Here is an 18,789-nt window from a genome sequence, read left to right as displayed (position 1 = left end):
TAGGCCTCTGTCACTATTGATGACATGCATGACTTACGAAATCAGTTTCTGTTGGCTGTTCCTTATATTCATCAGCTGACTACTCCGTACAGGTGGTGGAAGTCGAGGTTTTGATCTTCGTAATCCGCTTCGATGCAGTCCTATTTTGGTTCGATTCAAGGTAAATTGTGATCATTATTTACCAAAATATGGTTATCTACAATTTTTTATGTATTATTTCATAATTTGTTATCAGGATTATGATGAGAACAACTATTACAATTTTGCGGCGTATCAGCTGTAAACAAACGGACCTGCGCTATGTTTGAGGCGTTTTGTCATGTGCCGGTTTCTGTACGATTGGAATATGGTTACATATTTTCTTCGTTCTGATAGCTCTATTTTCTGAAATTTACCCAGTCTATGCAAAAATAATTGTGGCAATAGATGTGTATCGTTTGTTACTTGCCAGATAATAATCAATGATTGAAATTCCTACCATACAGCAGGTGATGACAATTTACCATTGCTTGATCCTCAAGTAGTCGATTCAAACATCGCAAGGTCGCTGGATGTGTCCGGAACTTTAACAAATATCGCTATTACGGAGTCATCTACCAGTGGAAATACTTCAGAAAGCCAAAATTACTTCCCAAACGTACCTCTTTGTGGCGATGAAGATGTCTTCATGTGCGGCATATGTAAACAGCAGTTCATTGACTTGCGTGTAAGTAAATAACAAATCAAATTTGTGTGAATTATGTCATGCATACAAACATGCTTGTTTAGCTTTAACATGCAGCACAATTTCTACATTAAATATATTTTCGTACCGTTCTCTGACATGGAAGTTGATTTTACGAAGCTAAATTAGTGGAATTCCTCAGCATTTGTTTTCATTGTACAAATATGGGCTGGTTGCGGCTTTTTTTGAGCATGTGGAACTATATTATGTTAGGTATAGTCAGCCCTGATATTTAACTTAACAAAAAGGCAGAAGGTGTATGTCAGTTGGCTTGCATACTTGATCTTTTCCCACTAGAAAGACGTGCATCATTTGAGAATTTTGTGACTACGCCTTTCGTTATTGTCAGTCAGTAATCGATATTTCAATTGCTGCAAATTATAAAACTATCTGATGGCAGACAGGACATGCCTGAATTATTGTTGCTTATTGCACTGAGATACGATCGTGGATATACAATGTTCTTTCCAATTCTCTACTAATTGCTGACGACTACCCATTACGTGTGTCAGCCGAAAATATTCGGGTTCATTTAATATGAATATACTATTCAATTGTATATTGAAGTTCTGTACCTCCAAGAAGCTCTTTATTGTGAAGAAAATATTTTTTTTTGCTTCTTGCCACTGTATGTTAGGCTTCATTAGATTGCTTATCTGTCAGTAAGTTAAGATTGATCGTGATATAGACACCATCCAAATTTTTTCTGACTCTGATAGGTTTTCCTGCAACACAAAAAAGAGGGATGTATTGGCAACCACCACATCACGCAGATTGTACATAGTCAGCAGCAACAACATGTATTGCCTAGCATGCGCCTTCCCGACCCACCGGTGTTTCAAAATGTCCGAAGAGCTAATGTTGTTTTACCGACTTTGACGGGTAGGAATTTCCTTCTACTTTTAATATTGTGATGTCACTTTACGAAATTCTGTTATCTATCGCAGGAAGCCTAAATCCTTCACAGAGTTTTCCGAATAATATTGAAGCGACAGGTTTGAATTTATCGCAGAACACGCATGAAGATCGAAATTCCCCATCAGATGCTGTAAGGTAGGTAACGGCTATCAATATCGATTAGGCTACTTCAAAATGTGATGCATATTTGCCGCAAATGACGATATTTAAACTTTGACTATTTGCGAACCCACCGTTGAGCTGATTCACCATTTAAGCACTTAACTCGTGATAATAATAATACTCTCAGTTAGTGAAAACTGCCATCACATTTAGGCCATGTGTATGTCACTGTCCAAGTCATGCGCAAGGACTCGAGTGCAAGTTGAGTCAATACACAAATTGACTCGAGTCGAGTCAAGTCGAGTCATTTTTCATATTTCAATTACAAATTGTGACTCGAGACGAGTCATGACTCAAGTCATGACAACCATTCCCTGAGCTTCCAAGGACCGTGGTTATCCATCAACATTACTGTTATCCTTTCCATTCCAGGGATGCTGCCCAAACATCCGGCATCTGTGGTAATTCGGCACTATCATCAGCACAGGCCAATGCTTCCGTAAATATGAACGATATGAATGGTCTTGTGCAAGTAAGAAAAGTCCAAACTCTAACGGAGCGTTTATTTGGCAAAATTTTGCTCTCTTCCATTTCAGTTGCATAATTCCTGTGGGCTCATGCAGCCTAGCGCGATGCCTGTGAATTCCAGAAGTCTAGAGAACATTGTGATCGCAGATGACATGCTAGTCAACTCTTCAACGCATAATCAAACCATTTTCAACACTGACAATACTCTGGATCGTTGCTATCAAGAGGGAGAAGGTATTGTAACGATTGCCTGCGAGTTTAAGCAGTATTTGTCAGTAAAAAGATACTTCTACTGGTACAGTTATTTCAGGAAAACCTATTTACTTTTTTCACTTTTCCTTTTGAACTAGAAAGTTGTTTTTGGATAATTTCGCATCAATTTTATGACTCAAATAGTTATAAGAACTGCGTGAAATAGCCATCGCAGTAACTGCCGATTATATTACCGAAAATTGTTGCTATTCGTACCGTCATCATTTTGCGTTAGTTGCAAAGATGCGTCTTGCAATTGGGAAATATGCGAACCCTCGACCAATTATGCTTTACGTTCGAAACTACTTACTTGATGACTTAACAGACTTCTCATTTTCTACTTTTGCTTGAAATAGTTTTGGAAATATTTTCTCTTACTTGTGTGTGACTGAGTAGAACTTTTTTGATATACTTCTTCATTTTGTAGTAAACCAACAAATCGGTAATTTTGTGAACGTAATCGGCGGAGTTGGAATGAGTCCGTTGCTGCAGCAAATCCCAACTACATTCCAGCAGCCATTGTCTTCGTTCAACAACACTCAGCAAGTCTACATTCACATCCAGCCGCAACAGCAGTTGGAGACGCAAACCACGTATTCTCTCCTCCCCAAGAATACATCGATGGTATGAAAGCTTACCTATCTACTGCGTGCGCTCTTTTCAGACGTGGTCAAAGGCGTGGTGAAAGGGTAGAATTACGAGTAATTGAAGATACTCCTGGACATACAGAATTTCAATATACAATTGAATGAGATTTTTATATTGAAACAAGTGTGTCAGCCGAAAACATTCGACATATCCACTGGGGTTCTTGAAATTTTTGATTGTGGACCCCTTCAAAATTTCAGAATTCGATGGCTGGAAGTTAACACATCATATCTATTTAGTGCAGGCCGGCCAACCCGTGGCCGTGGTTTTGAGTGGCCCGCGAGGTAATTTCCGAAATTAGTAATATTAGCCTATCAAAAATGGATTGCACAGATTGTGAACTTGCAAGGCCAACCAAAAATGTGATTAGTCTGGCCGCAACACTTGAAATGTGATGACTAAAATATCAGTTCCGACGCATTGGCAGATCCATGAGCCAGTCACATTTTGTTAGATCTTTGTTCACTACAATAAAGCAGAATGATTTGCGACAGATTTATCAAAAGTTAAAATTTTCTGCACGCTTAGCTCAACATGTTGTCACTCGATTTCATGCTTTTAATATTGTTACCCCTTTGTGAAAATGGAAGAACTCCTAATGTATTAGATTGAGTCTAACTATATTCGCGATTACGAGACAAAGTGTCGTTCAACATATGCGATCTTGCTTTTACCCTTGCAGAAATACTGTCGACTATGAAACCTAAGCACAAAATGATTGACGCATGTTGGTCGAAGCTTTCGATATCGATATGTCTATTGTCCAGGTGCCGAATAGTCCAGTCCTTGCAAACTGAGGCCAGCGATATACAGCAGGCCCGCAATATAGTAAAGTGACAATATTATTGACCTATGAACTTTGAAAAATTTTCGCGCTTGGCGCGGCTCGTGGCCCGCGCAACAGTTCTTCAGTCCAATGTGGCCCTTTGGCTGAAAAGGTTGGCCACCCCTGATTAGTGTATGTGTATCCCAGTGGTCCCCAACCTTTTTCAACTCATCGTCCCCTTATCAAGCCGGACACAAGTTTTCCCCCCCTCACATTTACGGATCCGAAAAAGAAGAATATACAAACATGAAGTTTATTCACCTAACTCTGATCGCTGGTGAATTGACTGGAAAAAGGTCATCTTTTCAAGTAGGTGCTCGGAAAACCGGTTTCCGCGTCTATTTTACGTTGAGTTGACCATTCATTTATTCAACTTTCGCGTCATATGCAGAATAAGCCGTCTTCACATGCATTTTTTGGCTGTGTTAATGAAATATATCTCACAGGACGTAACATTTTCGCCCCCCAATCGCCCCCTTGTTTCTCAAAATCGCCCACTGGGTGGCGATATCGCCCACTTGGGTAACCGCTGGTCTATCCCATGCCTATTAAAATAAGATAACTAAGGACAAGAAAAGGCAGTACAGCCCCATTCCCGGCGTCATTCTCAAAGGTTAAGGTGTTTTTGTAGTTTCTTGATGACGTATTGCCCTTTCACGGACCTCTCACAACTAGTTCTCGGAACACAATAGGTCTGTGGACCTCAGTTTACCAATCCCTGATGTAGAATATAATATTCAAGGAAGGAGTAAGGCGGTAAATTTTTACTCAATTACAAATAGAAGATTTCGAAGACACGTTTTAGCTGCTACAAGTGGATGTAGAAAATACCCAAATTGCTGTCTACTCTACAAAATCCACAAAATTTGCCTAAAAACTCAACCATTCGAGCAATTAGTACAATGTGACTAGTGTTTTATTACTGACTGGCTCTTTTTGTTTCAATTCGCCGATATCTAATGGCCGGTAATATTTTCAGAATTATGCGGTGGGTTTGAACCTGTCTACGCTTCACGTTGCACAGCTCCCTGTCAACAACACGACATCGACCCCTAACTTCTGTTCTACGCAAGACGGCAACTTTGCTCCGCACACTGTTTCTATGCAGGTAACCTGCAGTTGCCCGTGGGATTTCTGGAATATCATTCTGTGGAACCATGAAAATTTAACTCTCCAATGGAGATATGATTCTTCCAATGCTTTGTCTAGCTTTGGTCTCGCATTGCGATTGTGAATTTTGTAATCTAGGATAATTCAAAGATGCCTGATGTCCTCAATAAAGACGATTTCGTGACGCAGATTACGTCGACGATGCAACCGCAGGAAACTGTGCAGTAAGTAGGCATCGTAGCTGATTCGAATCGCATACTGAAAAATATCTTCAAATCCAATCCCAATTTTCAATATTTTTCTATTTACCGAATTTACAGGAGACACAAAATTCAAAGCAATTTGAATACACGACAAACATGAATATACTGTTTAACAAAATCCTAAAATAATGATGTAGCATTATTCTTAATGAGAGTCACGGTAATGTTATGTAAACATTGATTTTGAAAGCGCTCAGTTGGGTTGTTCATTCAAAAATAACTTTTTTTTTTCCGGTTTCACTGATTAAATTGTTAGATTGCCAAAAAAACAACGCTTCACACCAAATTTGACTCGATTCCATCTAGTAGATGTGAACGCACGAGAGTTTGAAACTGTTGAACTTATTAAGTTGCCAAAAAAAAAACGATGCTTAACAATTTTTTCTCATTTCCAACCGGTAGAAGCGAAGTTATTGCAGTTTAAAATATTGGGTTCACGAAAATAGCCTGAACGGTGGGTAATCCTACAATTATTAATGAAAAACTTTGCTTCAACGGGTCATAATTTCATCAAATTTGTTTTATATCGTTTTTGTAGACAACTCAACAATTTCATGAGGTTGACAGTATAATGAATTCAAAATTTTCAAACTCCTGTGCCTTCACATCTACCAGTTGGGATCAAGCCATATTTTGTGCGCAATGGGGTCGTAAGTTTTCAGGCATATTGTATCAGAAGTGAAAAAAATAACGATGGGCAAAATGTAATTGAGAACGTGACGACATCACAAAACTTGAAAATATATACACCATGGCCCGAATTCAAGAAATGGTGTTCTGTACTCAAACTCATTTTGTGTCAAAGTTGCGTAACAATTTGATTAGTAAAGATATGACGACTATTTGTTGAGGTTACAAGATTTTACCGATGTGAAATATTATTAACTGGGTCGCCTTCTCAAACCGTGTTGGGAGACACTGATGACACTGACACAAAATTTACAGGGTAATTGCCAAGAGATAGTCGGGATCAACTGGAGGAGCACCAATGACATTGACACGTTCCAAGTTCATTATTTATGTTAGGGGTGGATGGCATCTCAGAGACAGCATTAGCATGAATGAGCTGCTGGTCTTGACTCTTGTATGAGCTTGCACTGTGTTGTTGGTAGCTATCAGGGTTGCAACCAAGTCACATGACTCTGAGTCACAAGTCAATCTCACTTTTATAGTTTTTACTCGAGTCAAGTCGAGTCATTTTCACTTCACCACCGAGTCAAGTTCGAGTCCAAGTCAACGAGCAGAGGTTCAAGTCCGAGTCATGCTATTATGACTCGAGTCCAAGTCGTTGTGTTGACTACTCAGTTAACTGTCAAGTCTTGTTAAACCCACTTTTTATAATCTGTTTGAGGATATCGAATACTTCGCATTTTAATATGCTAATTTTCCTCACTTTAAGCAGTTTCTGGTCAAATTTTCAAGAATTAGTACCAATTTACAAAATCCCAAGAGTGTGGTTACTTTACTTCTCTTCGAAATTACAATGAAATGTCGGTCTTGGCCGTCTGAGTCTCGAGTCATGCGCAATGACTCGAGTCCAAGTCGAGTCAATAACCAGATTGACTCGAGTCGAGTCATCTCCATCTGTTGAGAAAATGACTTGGGTCAAGTTGAGTCATCAGAAAATCGTGACTCGAGTCGAGTCTTGACTCGAGTCATTACAACCCTGGTAGCTATCAATCAATACTGCTGTGACAAACACTATGTTCTCACTTTGTGGTTATTCCTTATTGATTTGAGTCAACATTATTGATTCAAATCATACAGCAGGAAGAATGAATTGAAACAATTTTGAATCGATGATTCATTTTGCCTATCTCTAACAGTAAGTCATTATGTCACCAGCATTTCATTCTGACTGGTTCTCTGTTTTAAAATTTTCAATTGCAGGACAAGCAATCCTACTATGAATGTGCAGAAGAAGATTGTGTCCAAAAAAGTGTTTACGTGCCAGTATTGTGGAAAATCTTTCAGCAAGACGTTTGATTTGGAACAACATGTTCGTAGTCACACAGGTGTGTTCTGTATAGCAAAATCATTTCTTTACATCAAATGTGTCTACCATTACATAGTCCTCGCATGTAATGATAATTTTGTAAAATACTGCAGTGCCATTTTTCGTCTCTATACATTTCAGGTGAAAAACCGTTCCAGTGCATTGTGTGCGGAAGGGCGTTTGCTCAGAAATCGAATGTCAGAAAGCACATGGAGACGCACAAAGTTTGGCCAAAGGAAGCGATGGAGATAATGCCTATCATGGTAGTGCATCCAAACTCCGCCATAGGTACGTCAATAGAGTGCTTTGGTGTTCAAAATAGTCAGAATTGTTACTCAAGTGGCGGTGTTGCCATAGATTTTTAATTAATTAAAAGTAGACAAAGCAATTTCAAAATCATGTCTAAACTAATTCAAATGGAAGTCGATAATAAAAGGTCCTAGAAGGTAATTCTTGAAATTCCATTAGCAGTGATGCAAAATAATCCTAAAGGTGCTTCCTGCCTTCAAAATCCAAGTTATAGATATTGAGTAACTTTGTTTAAAATTGTTGAAGTAGAAGTGGGAGTAGTGTAAAAACAAAAAGCTAGGATTGCAAGTTTGCAAAAGTAGCCCGAGTGCTCCGTAAAAGTGCTCTGGCATATTGCATAGGCTATTCTTTTACCTTCTGATTGATACATCGCATTGTGATAGTCCTCGATCTGATTGTTTCCATGAGTAGATGTCTAAAAATTTCCTCATACTTCAGGTAACAATTCAGGTACGGACAGTAGCAAAACAGCAGCAAATCCACCGACATACCCGTCATTTCCTAAAGCCACAAGACTATGTCCTTACTGCAATCAACCATTGGGATCGTACAACGAACGGAAAACACACATGCTTCGCCACAAAGACAAGCAGGTGTTGTCTTGTCGATACATTAGAAGCTCTGGTGTGGGTTTTTAGTTTTGTTTGCGTTATTCTTCAAGGTATACAAATGTGTCAGCGAAGGGTGTGAGCAAACGTTTTCCGATCTGGATGATTACGTCGAACATGTCAAGGTAGGGTGAATTTTATTTTGACGGGAAAATTTTGAAGTTAGGATAGTTCATGGAAAAGTGCACCCGTGTTGTGTTCATCGAAATATTGTCCTCTACACCAGCATTGTTAGACAGATTTTTTGGAGCTCCTCAAAGTGGTTGGTTTTACTTCATTTGAAAGAAGTTATTTTTATCGTGTTTGAAATTAATCACCTCAGAACTACTCCGAGCAGGAGTGTAAAATAGGATTTTGTTTAAGGAATGCAAATGCGTGACTAAAAAGTAGCTACGCCTTTAAGCCTAATGGTGCTACAAAAATTGATAGTTTTTATTATTATAGTAGGATATTATACTATATATTCTATGCATCCTATAAATGACCCGAAAATTATCCTACGGAAACGTTATAAGCATGGAATATTATATTCGATATTGAAGTATTTTCAATTACAAGAAAGCAGAGTGTATGTTACCAAAAGATTGTAGCAATGTCATTAATCAAAGTATGCAAATCTGTTCCTAAGCACATGAAATTTGCATTGTCGAAAGTGACTATGTTAACACCAAATCTGTAAAAGTGGCGTTAGTCTGAGTAGAAAAATGTCTTAACTGCGAATGGAGGAAATACTACCTGTAGTATTCAATACCGGCTCAATTTCAGACTCACGAAGGGAGCATTCGGTACAGATGCCACCACTGTCACAAACTTTTCGACTCCTTGCACGATATTGGCGTGCACCAGTATCAGGAGCATCTCAACGACAAGTCAGCCACGAGGTAATCAAATATTTCTCATACTTGAATCCAGTACATGAGAAATACTGAAAAATACTCCAGTAATTTCAAAGAATATTTCAAGATGGATCCTTGTGACTAACGTAAACTGATTGATGACACGACGAATAGGTGCTATCTTCAATCATATATGCAGGGGCCGCGATCGATACAGGGCTATCAAATTAGACAATTACACTGATAAAAGTGACGAAAACTGATCCCGAAACAACTTTCCATTTGCAAAACTGAAATGTAAAAAGTAAATAGTTTTGCATAAAAACTGCTGAAGTAGAATTTTTCTGCCTCGGCAATCAAACTACTAATAACACTGTTGAACAAAATGGAAAAAAAAATTTTTTTGGCAGAACATCTTAGTCGTGTCTGGGGTTTTTGAGGTTGGGTATTACGAATATCACATTAGTTTTGCCATTTGGCTCTTGTTAAGAAGATATTTATACCCCCAAAAAAGCCCAAAATTACTGTAATTACCCTTGAATATTTCACTTGGTACGAAGAAAAGGGTGGATTTTTCTAATTTTATGCTGCACATAAATAGATAATTGACTATGAAGAACCCCCGTGTCGTTCTCAGTCATTCTTTCATATTCGCAATCAGTGCCCTTCAGAACCCCCAAAACCACTCTGCTATGTCCGCCTAAAAATATGTGTTGACCAGTGTAATTATTACCTAAATTTACATGGAAGAAATACTATAGACAAGGTTGTCAGGCCGTCCTTATTCCCCGGATTCGTCTTTGTGACCTTATTTGAGGGGAGTTTGTCCTTCCTTTCGGCAAATCAGAGATGGGCGAAAAGTTTGTTTGGCTGTCCTTAACTTTTCATCAATGTCTTTGGCAGCCCTGACTATAGCCATAACTCTAGGCGTGATGCCTCCAAATAAAACTACACGTAGCTTGCAAAACTGAATTGCATATTGGTGGAAACCTTTGATCTCGTTAATGGCCTGAATTTGACCAAAATATGTCTTTCTGAGACCGGAGGATACCCAATTCGAGTAAAGATTTCCAAGTGTTATGCAACCAATGTGAGATCAAGAACCACCGATTCAACCCATTCTAACCGCTGCTAATTATTTCAGGCGTGTCGTGAAGCATCAGTGCAAGCTATGCCCGGCAAAATTCACGCAAGCCGAACTTCTTCAAAGGCACATGATGGTCGAGTCGCACAAACACCTGTGCAACGTATGCGGGAAGCAGTTTTCTTGCGAGAATTACCTGCACAACCACACGAACAAGATGCATTCCGAAACGCCCAGGAAAAAGTACAAGTATGATACTTGGATTCGTACGTTAAAAAGAGTGTACAAGTAAATAGTATTTTCATATTGAGATCACCCCAGTATTTTTCGCTGACACTCATCACGGGTCATCGACAAAAATGGTTTCCATCATAGGTGCGAGCAGTGTGGAAAGTATTTGAACAGCGTCTACTACCTACAATCGCACATGCTCATTCACACTAAGGAAAAGCCATTCAAATGCCAGATTTGCGACGCCGGTTTCAATCGCAAGGACAAGCTTGTGAGGCATATGGTGACGCATGACCCGAATAAGAAATACAAGGTAAGATTGAGAGTACCGTACAAGCGTGAGTGGTGGGATTTCTCCATAGTGGAGCAATAACATAAACATGTATACAGACTTTTTAATATAATTACACTACAAATGATGAATGGAAATCAGATTAAAATTTCGCATTACTGTGAACTTACAAAGTAATTTATGTCATTGTATGGAAATTTGAGAGCAGTATGGTAATGAAAATGTGCCTTCACTTAGAGCAGTGGTTCCCAACCTTTTTGATCTCGTACCTCCCTTGGCCGAAATTTGAGCCAAAATTCCCCCCTTAGGAGAAATCTGCCCGATGATTAAAAAAGGTCATTTTTACCGCGCAATCACCTGTTGACCGAAGAATCAGACCGGAGGTACGGAGTGTCTGTTTCTAGCAGGGCTGTAACAATAATTTGAAGACCTCCAAACAATGGTCTTGGTCCCAATCAAACAAATTCTGGAAGGCTTGACTTAACAGAACCCCATACTTCCATTTGTGTTTTCGGCTTATCATGCACTAATCGCTAATATAACTGCTGTGAAAAATCAGTATGCACAAATTTGCTGGTCTCGCGATTTTTTTCTCAAGTGTGCGTATGCATTTGGCCAATAATATTGGTATTTTCATATATAGCAGGATTGACCACACTCGAGTCGGACTCGAGTCAGCATTTTCTGATGACTCGACTTGACTCGAGTCATTTTCTCAAAATAGGGAAACGACTCGACTCGACTAGAGACAATCTGTGTATTGATTCGACTTGTACATGAATCGAACCAAGCCATATGACTCGTGACTATATAAGACGGCCAAGACCGACATTTCATTGTAATTTCGAAGAACAGTAAAGTGGGTCCTGGTACTTGAGTCATAATACCATAACTCGGACTCGACCCTATGCTCGGTGACTTGGACCGTCGGACTTGACTCAATGGTGAATTGAAAATGACTCGACTTGACTCGAGTTAAAACTATGAAAGTGAAATTGACTTGTGACTCGGAGCCTCGTGAATTGGTTACAGCCCTGATATATACCCTGATATATCACATACACGTGATCAGATTTCCTGCTTGAGCTCATTGTAATTTAGGACATTCATTCGGTTTCGGCAACATTGCACCAAGTTTAACATGCATTTTTTCGATCGAGTAGCTGTTCACTAAAAATAAAGCAAGGCTAGCGATCTCTTTGACTTGAATCGACGACGTGGGAATATTTTGTCACTTTATGAAAATATAAGATAAATACTTTCGTTAGAGGCCTTGTTGTGATAGATTCGGCACGACATTTGCTTGTTTAGAATATATTTGATTGAGAGGCCGTCGCTGACCTACAGAATTGTCTTGCGAACTGCAGCACATCTGAACTAGTCCAAAAAAGAAAACAAGGGCGAACTTGTATGGGAGAAAGAGATTTCAAATAGCATTTGAACATACTTTCAGCAAAAAAACAGGTATAAGGAGCATACGCTTTGATATAACTGGTTTCCAACATGACAGTTCGGACATGAACATTTTGGGAAATTCGTTACAATTCTAAAGTGGAATTCCTCCCTAAAAATTGCAAAATTCCCCCCAAGGGGGGAATTCCTCCCCGGTTGGGAACCACTGACTTAGAGAGTACTATTTTATAAACGATATATATATGTTTCAATTGTTCTTCCCCGGCTCCAAACCTCGGTTAGCCATATTATAGCATCGCAAAAGCCCACTACACAGTACACAATGCTACGAATATTCACGAAACAAGGTCTTTGTCAAGTAGCGATCGACCCTCCAATGGTCGCCGAACGGTATGATATAATCATGGTTCACAGAAAAGCTTACCCTTGACTCCCCTGAAGCTTGATTCAAAACAGGCAAAGGCCATGAATTCTGCTATTGTCAAACATTTGTTGGATGATGTTTGTGCGAAAAATTGTTGAGACAACGGATTTCCTGTCGTCGGGAGAGGCCGTTCACACTTTAATTTGTATATCCTTCAGAGTCGAATTTTATCAAAACACGCCAACCGAGTCCGTGCCAACAGAAGTAGTTTGTGTACCATCCAAAAATAGTACATCAAGCTTTACTGATCTCTTTGCCCCGATTATTCGAAATTTCATGCAGGTGACATCATATTTGGTGACACGATTGTTGATATGCAATGTTCTTTTCAATTCTCTACTAGTTGAGGACAATTACCCCTGACGAGTGTCGGCCGAAAATATTCGGGTTCTTTCCAATATCAATATACTATTCAATTGTATATTGAAGTTCTGTACCACCATGAAGCTATTCAATTATGATACTATCATTGTCCTTGTGACTCACAAATAGATCCATATTATTATTTTATTACTGTTATGTGTTGCTCCATTCTAATCACCCGCATTCTTGGTTTTGCCCAGTCTTACTACCAAGATCGTAGGTGCTATGTTTGCATCTTTTTAGTGTCCGTTCCGCGAAACAATGAAATGCATGAAAGAATTCAACCGTCCCGACAAATTGAAGGCCCATATCATTTCGCATAATGGGATCAAGGCGCATCAGTGCTCGTTCTGCCCCAAAAGGTTTACGAGAAGGAATATCAAGGTTTGTGGCAGAAATTTTTGACCGTAGTATATTTTTGTCCTTGATTTTTTTTGCGGCATATACACTGACTCGAGATATTGTACACACAATCTGTGCATATGCATACCATGAGTGCATATGCCGCTGGACGAGGAAGGTGCAGACATAACCTTGTAAGACTTTCTAAGTCTTGTAGCACCACTCATTTGCTATCCGGGCAATACTGATAGATGAGCATGGAAGCCATGGCTGTTACTATTAAGATCTTTGGTCTGTACCCGCCGGTGATCGAGCCCACAACCTTTTTTGTCAGAGGTAGTCCGTAATGATGTACTGCTACTCTTTCTGAGTATGTTTTAAACTACTGTCACTTCTACTTGAAAATCATTTGAGGCAAAACCACTTACTTTCTACACTTTGAATTTTGTGAAGTATAAAACAGTCATTGTATTGGTTTCCATCAGTTTTATGTGTGAAATTGTCATGGCAGGTAGGAGAAAGAGCCACTGTATCACGGTAGCAGAATATGTATTCGAAAATCCAACCCACTTGTAGACATTGTAATGCCATTGGTCCTCCTTTTTCAAGAAATCTAAAATGTCCTCTGAGGACACCCAAATATCCTCTTTTTTGTAATCCGTCCTCTTTTATAACTTTGAGAGACAAGCGATTGTAGGGAGACAACTAAAATATGCCATAACAATAGACTCGCGATCTGGATTTTGACGGCAAAGTTGACTAAAAAAGTAGTCAACTCCTTATATGTGGGGACGGGTCACAGGTCTTTCGAGAGTTGAGTCGAGAATAAGATTTTTACATAATTTAGTCAAACCATCAATAGTAGCAGTAAAATTTCCCGTATTAATGAATGTATTAATGAATGGAGATAAATCTTGCAATTCCAAAAGTTGCCATCTCCAATTGACTGCTAAAAGTTTGTGACCTCCTGGCCAAATTTAAATTTGGAAATTACTTACTCGCGTACTTTGAGATCTTCATTTTCAACTTCCATTGGAAACAGTCATGGCGTGTCTTTGAAATGCCCATGTCTACTTGTGATTGAGTGGAATTTGTAGCCCATCGACTAAATCTAGTTTTTGAAAATACTTATTCGAGCACTTTCCATATCTTCATTTTCTTCTATGTCTGCTTGAATACTTTGACCACCTCGAACTGATTACCATTCCAGCTAGCGCACGAGAAGACGCACTCCTTCAAACCAATTTGCGTTAAATGCGGAAAGACATTCAAAAACCAGCCTCTGCTGGACACCCACAAATGTCGCCACAAAAGCAATCAAAAGTCATCGCCCGGTGACAAGCCGCAGACTTCTGACGCAGTCCGAGACGATTTGCTTAGTTTGCCCGAAGGCCCGATGTACGCAATCAGAAGCGGTTCGAAACGCAAGCATTTAAGGCGGAACGTGTCCAGGCCTGATAAAGCGCTGGGGAAAAAAGCGGAACTGATGAAAAGCAACGTTGAGGTTAATATCACGGCGCATACCGTTCCTGTTGACGAGACAGATGTAGATGTAGAAGGTGATCACTGACTGATGGTGGGAAGAAATGTGAGCTTGAAGGATTGCCTTTGCACTGTGGCGGTATGGGACAGGTCAAATTCACCTTTGACTCTAGGGTAAGCTTGCGTATTTCATTGAGGCCTTTTACTGCTCAGTCAGTATTGAATGCTTTTCAGTCCGATTTATCTCCTAAACTACTGGTTTTCAACCTATGGGACATGGTCATGACTGGAGCCAGACCAATTTATTGATACCATACTGTAACAGAAACCAGTATTGACAGTTAGAGATAGAAAACATCGGTAATTGGTACATGGTAGTTGGGGGTTGGGACTGTAATCTGCAACTGATAGACGGGGAATATTGATATATTGATAATTTCATATATCTTACAGTCGTTCTGATGTAGTCTGTTTAGTTTAAGCCGTGTCCTAGGACACCAATGGCTGCAAAGCTATTCAAATAAGTGCAGTGAAATAGGCAGATGCCATATCTGTTGTATACCGGTATCGAATATATTGGCGTTATCGGTGCTAGTTATCGATTTTATAGGTATTGGCTCACAAATCCGATATCGGTCGGGCTCTTGTGCAGAGTATTGAATAATATCCAGTTCGGTTTATCCCCTAAACCAGTGCTTCTCAACCTTTTTCGGTTAGTGACCCACTTTTCTTCCAAATTTCAGAAGAAGCCCCTTCGCGACCAACTTTTAACCACTGCTCCTGGGCGCCAGTTGTTATGTTTTCAGTGTGTTACAGTTATCTGGTCGCGCCTAGCGTGAATATTTCCCGAATTCATGATGATTATTCGGTCAATGATATTGGCAATTTCATTTACTATACTATGAAATTTTGCCGGCAGCAATATTTGGAGACAGCCATTTAGGCTCTTTTAGAGTCAATGGAAAATTCGGCATATATTTGGGATTCGATCCCTTTCGGCAGAGGTCTTCTCACTGTCGAGCTTCTGGCAACACATTTCGCGGAGTTGCATGTTAGCCGAAATTTCATATGTCTATGTATGTCGTGGCACGGTAATGGCCGACACCGGAAGACCTATTTCTATAAATTGAGCCTATTATTTTGTTAGGGAGGTGGGTAGCCCTATCAAAACCAAGACATCGTACGATGTCAAATCGCTCATTGCGCGAAGGAAATTAGGAAGAAGTTCAAATATTCTCCACATTCTTCCTATTCTATGTTGATTCATGAGATATTCTTGGCTCCTCTTCGAGATTGATGTACCTATTGAGGGGTTGGGGTGCGGCAGTAGGTCCTGCAAGTAACAGATCGATTATACAGACCTGAAAGGCTTATCTAGGCTCCTCGCCATCCGATCTGCTTGAGCAGTGTTTTAAAAATGTCTGGAAGTGAACCATGCTCCAGGTCGGCAGATGTGCAATCATAATAAAGGATATCAGTCTGGTATAAATAACCATTGAAGTTTAAAAAAAACATGAATACCACAAGCGACAACAGACGAGAAAGCGCGTATCCAATCAGCAAATTCGTCTGTTACGTAGAACACAAAGGGGTTATGAGGAGCTTGCGTTGCGGAAATTGATTGTTGATTATAACGACAAATTGGACTGGATTGCTGCATTTTCCAATCAAGGTTCGCAAAGACCTTGGAGGAAAGAATGAATTTTAATAATCTCACGCATACACAATAACGCACTATCGAATTTTACCCTCCAATCAATATGATTGTGACGAAAATCTGGCTCACGTATTGTAAGCACGGCAACGTACCTTGTTGAAGAAGGAGAATGTGAAATTACTCTTTTAATCTTGAGAATATGAAGTGTTACGAATATTTGAAAAAATGAATACGAAAGCGTAACATTAAAAGCGTCTGAGTCGCGACCCATCTGAAATGGCTTTTCAACAGTGCAATTAAGCAACACTTGGCACTATAATAGAGGCTATAGCAAATAGCAAGGTTGCATTTCAAAGACTGCACAGTGCACAATCACAAGCAAGTTCGTGGTCTTTAACAGGACTTCGCGCGCTTCGCCTTGCAGAAACTTCAATATAACCACGTATTTATGTAGTATGAATGAGGCGTGTTTAAATGAAGATTCCAATCTTACATTATAGTTGCTTGCATTTTTAATGATTAAATTCAGGGTGCAGTGTGGTTTTTGTAGGTTCACCGGTCCGCAGCGTCTGTTGTGCAGTTACTCCGTTCAAGAAGGTCGAGAACTATTGCGAGGAAGAAGCGGTATCAAAACACGAACGTCGGCCATAATGTAGCTGCTGTGGTGTATTCATCAACTTGTTTGGATTGAGTGACTATTGATCAAGTTCATTCCCAGGGTTCGTTTATATTTCATTCCTACGCGCAGTATTGTTTTTTCTTGCTTTCAACCTTGGCAATATAACGCGTATTTATATCGTTGCCGTTTCCTAATTGGCATCGTCTGTGACCTAACAATGGCGTATTTACAATTGACTTTTTAAACTAGCCGAAATCTACTGTCCTATTATATAATACACAAATTACATATACAGAATGTGTGTTACATATTTTCTGGGGGTTTCGTAAGGTAGAAACCTACAGCATTATTTGAACATCTTAGCAGAGGCCTTTTGGCGGATTTTCCAACGGAATAGTAACACGAAAACCACGAGTAATGTGTATACTGTTCACGTTCGTGTATTGTTGATCGCCGAGCGCGCATTGGTGTCGTAAGCGGACAGGGCGTTAGACGTGCTGGGCGGTTTTTAGTCATAGGTAACTTGAAGCGTGTGCTGAGTGTCCACTGTCCACGTCTAGAGGTGGTCAATAACGGAGTATTATCATATATCTGAGTACCGGTACTTAAGTAAGTTCCTCCTATCTTGCACTGATTATGTTATTAGACTTTTTCCACTTCAGCTGAAGCCATTCGCTTGGATTTTAAAGCGTTAATGAGTAAAATTGCCGTAAAAGTCGCGTAAATGGTCCCTGTATCATGGTAACTGAATATATTTTCAGTCAGTAAAGCTATTAGTCGTTTTGCGTTAGTCTCAATGATGCATCTTGTCTGTTTCAAAACTGGCCACATGCGATCACCTACCAAAAGTATCCGACCAAATCTACCTTTTGAAAGTACATACTCAAGTAGTTTGAAGACCTTTCAATTTCGACTTCCACTTTAAGTAGTTTTGACGTGTCTTGGAAATTGCTATATCTAATTGATCTGATGATGTCTGAGGTTAATCCTTCTCTCCGTATGCCGTGTCGGTGCAATTAGATTTTGCTTTAAGCCTCAATCATACAAGCCTCATTCACACTTGCGCTACTTGAGTTGGGCTGAGGTAGATTGCGCAATCGTAGACCGCGCGAATGTTTTGTTGGGTTAGAGAAGGCGGCCTATTATGAAACTCCGGGCTTTGCGGCTGTCTGACAAAGCCGGCGGCGCGCATTTATGCTGTTGCGCAATGTGTCGGCTTCGGTTTTGAGTTTCAGTGCTCCTGGGTCTCAACGAGCAGCATTGTAATCTCTGTGGATGATGTAAGTTTACTGCTACAAATTTGTAATTCAATACGGGGTCACAAGTGATCACGCCCCAAGCGGATGAACTAGGCGTGAATATAGAGGCTAGCGATCGTGTGCTTCCCAAACAGGCGGAAAAGCGTGCGAATTTAGCCGCCAAATCGCATTAAAATAGTTCTGTAACAGACTTGACTGTCTAATTATAATAATTAAGGGTGAAATATCGGTAATATAATTCTAATCTAATTTGTAAAGGTTCTTATGCCCTCATTTTTAATTCTAATCTAATTTCTGGTTTTTCTGAAAACGGTCAAGTATATTATTATTATTATTTTAAACGAGCCAAGCTTGGTGTAGGTACAGACATTCTCATTTCGGATTTGATATGCAGTGTACATGATTTTTTGTTCTGTGTTTGTCTGATACGAAATTTGATTCAATTTCAAAGTTTTTGAGAATCGAGAAAATCTAATCTGGAAAAATCTCTGTTCATTCTAATC

The 18,789-nt window shown here is 39.7% G+C and overlaps 1 protein-coding gene across 3 annotated transcripts; it reads left to right on the top strand.

Annotated features, from left to right (window-relative positions):
* The first annotated feature begins 26 nt into the window (after positions 1-26).
* Positions 27-17,324, top strand: LOC145457541 (uncharacterized). 3 transcript variants are annotated; one of them, XM_080335760.1, is made up of 19 exons: positions 27-160; positions 489-706; positions 1,444-1,606; positions 1,672-1,777; positions 2,177-2,276; positions 2,341-2,506; positions 2,952-3,148; positions 4,978-5,106; positions 5,247-5,332; positions 7,262-7,386; positions 7,509-7,655; positions 8,115-8,269; positions 8,338-8,409; positions 9,050-9,165; positions 10,265-10,492; positions 10,580-10,748; positions 13,171-13,311; positions 14,480-14,925; positions 16,959-17,324. In XM_080335760.1, the coding sequence occupies exons 1-18, from the start codon at positions 133-135 to the stop codon at positions 14,837-14,839; spliced, it is 2,706 nt and encodes a 901-aa protein (XP_080191886.1). In that variant the 5' UTR covers positions 27-132; the 3' UTR covers positions 14,840-14,925; positions 16,959-17,324. The 3 variants fall into 3 exon arrangements, with proteins under 3 accessions (XP_080191886.1, XP_080191887.1, XP_080191885.1); XM_080335761.1 differs by having other exon boundaries at positions 31-160; positions 486-706; positions 10,265-10,453; XM_080335759.1 differs by having other exon boundaries at positions 31-160; positions 486-706.
* Positions 17,325-18,789: the final 1,465 nt, after the last annotated feature.

The sequence above is a fragment of the Botryllus schlosseri genome, chromosome 15 (assembly GCF_051294905.1).
Source record: "Botryllus schlosseri isolate E-star chromosome 15, Bs_hap1, whole genome shotgun sequence".
In the NCBI taxonomy this organism is placed as follows: Eukaryota; Metazoa; Chordata; class Ascidiacea; order Stolidobranchia; family Styelidae; genus Botryllus; species Botryllus schlosseri.
The sequence above is the reverse complement of the archived record's forward strand: the minus strand, read 5'-3'. Positions and strand labels throughout refer to the sequence as shown.

What these genes read in the sequence shown, in the direction of transcription:
- LOC145457541 (XM_080335759.1), top strand. Translation starts at nt 133, where the DNA reads ATGCAGTCCTATTTTGGTTCGATTCAAG. An exon ending in TCCCCAAGAATACATCGATG is followed by an intron (nt 3,149 to 4,977) that starts GTATGAAAGCTT and finishes TAATATTTTCAG; the next exon opens with AATTATGCGGTGGGTTTGAA. An exon ending in TTACGAGAAGGAATATCAAG is followed by an intron (nt 13,312 to 14,479) that starts GTTTGTGGCAGA and finishes TTACCATTCCAG; the next exon opens with CTAGCGCACGAGAAGACGCA.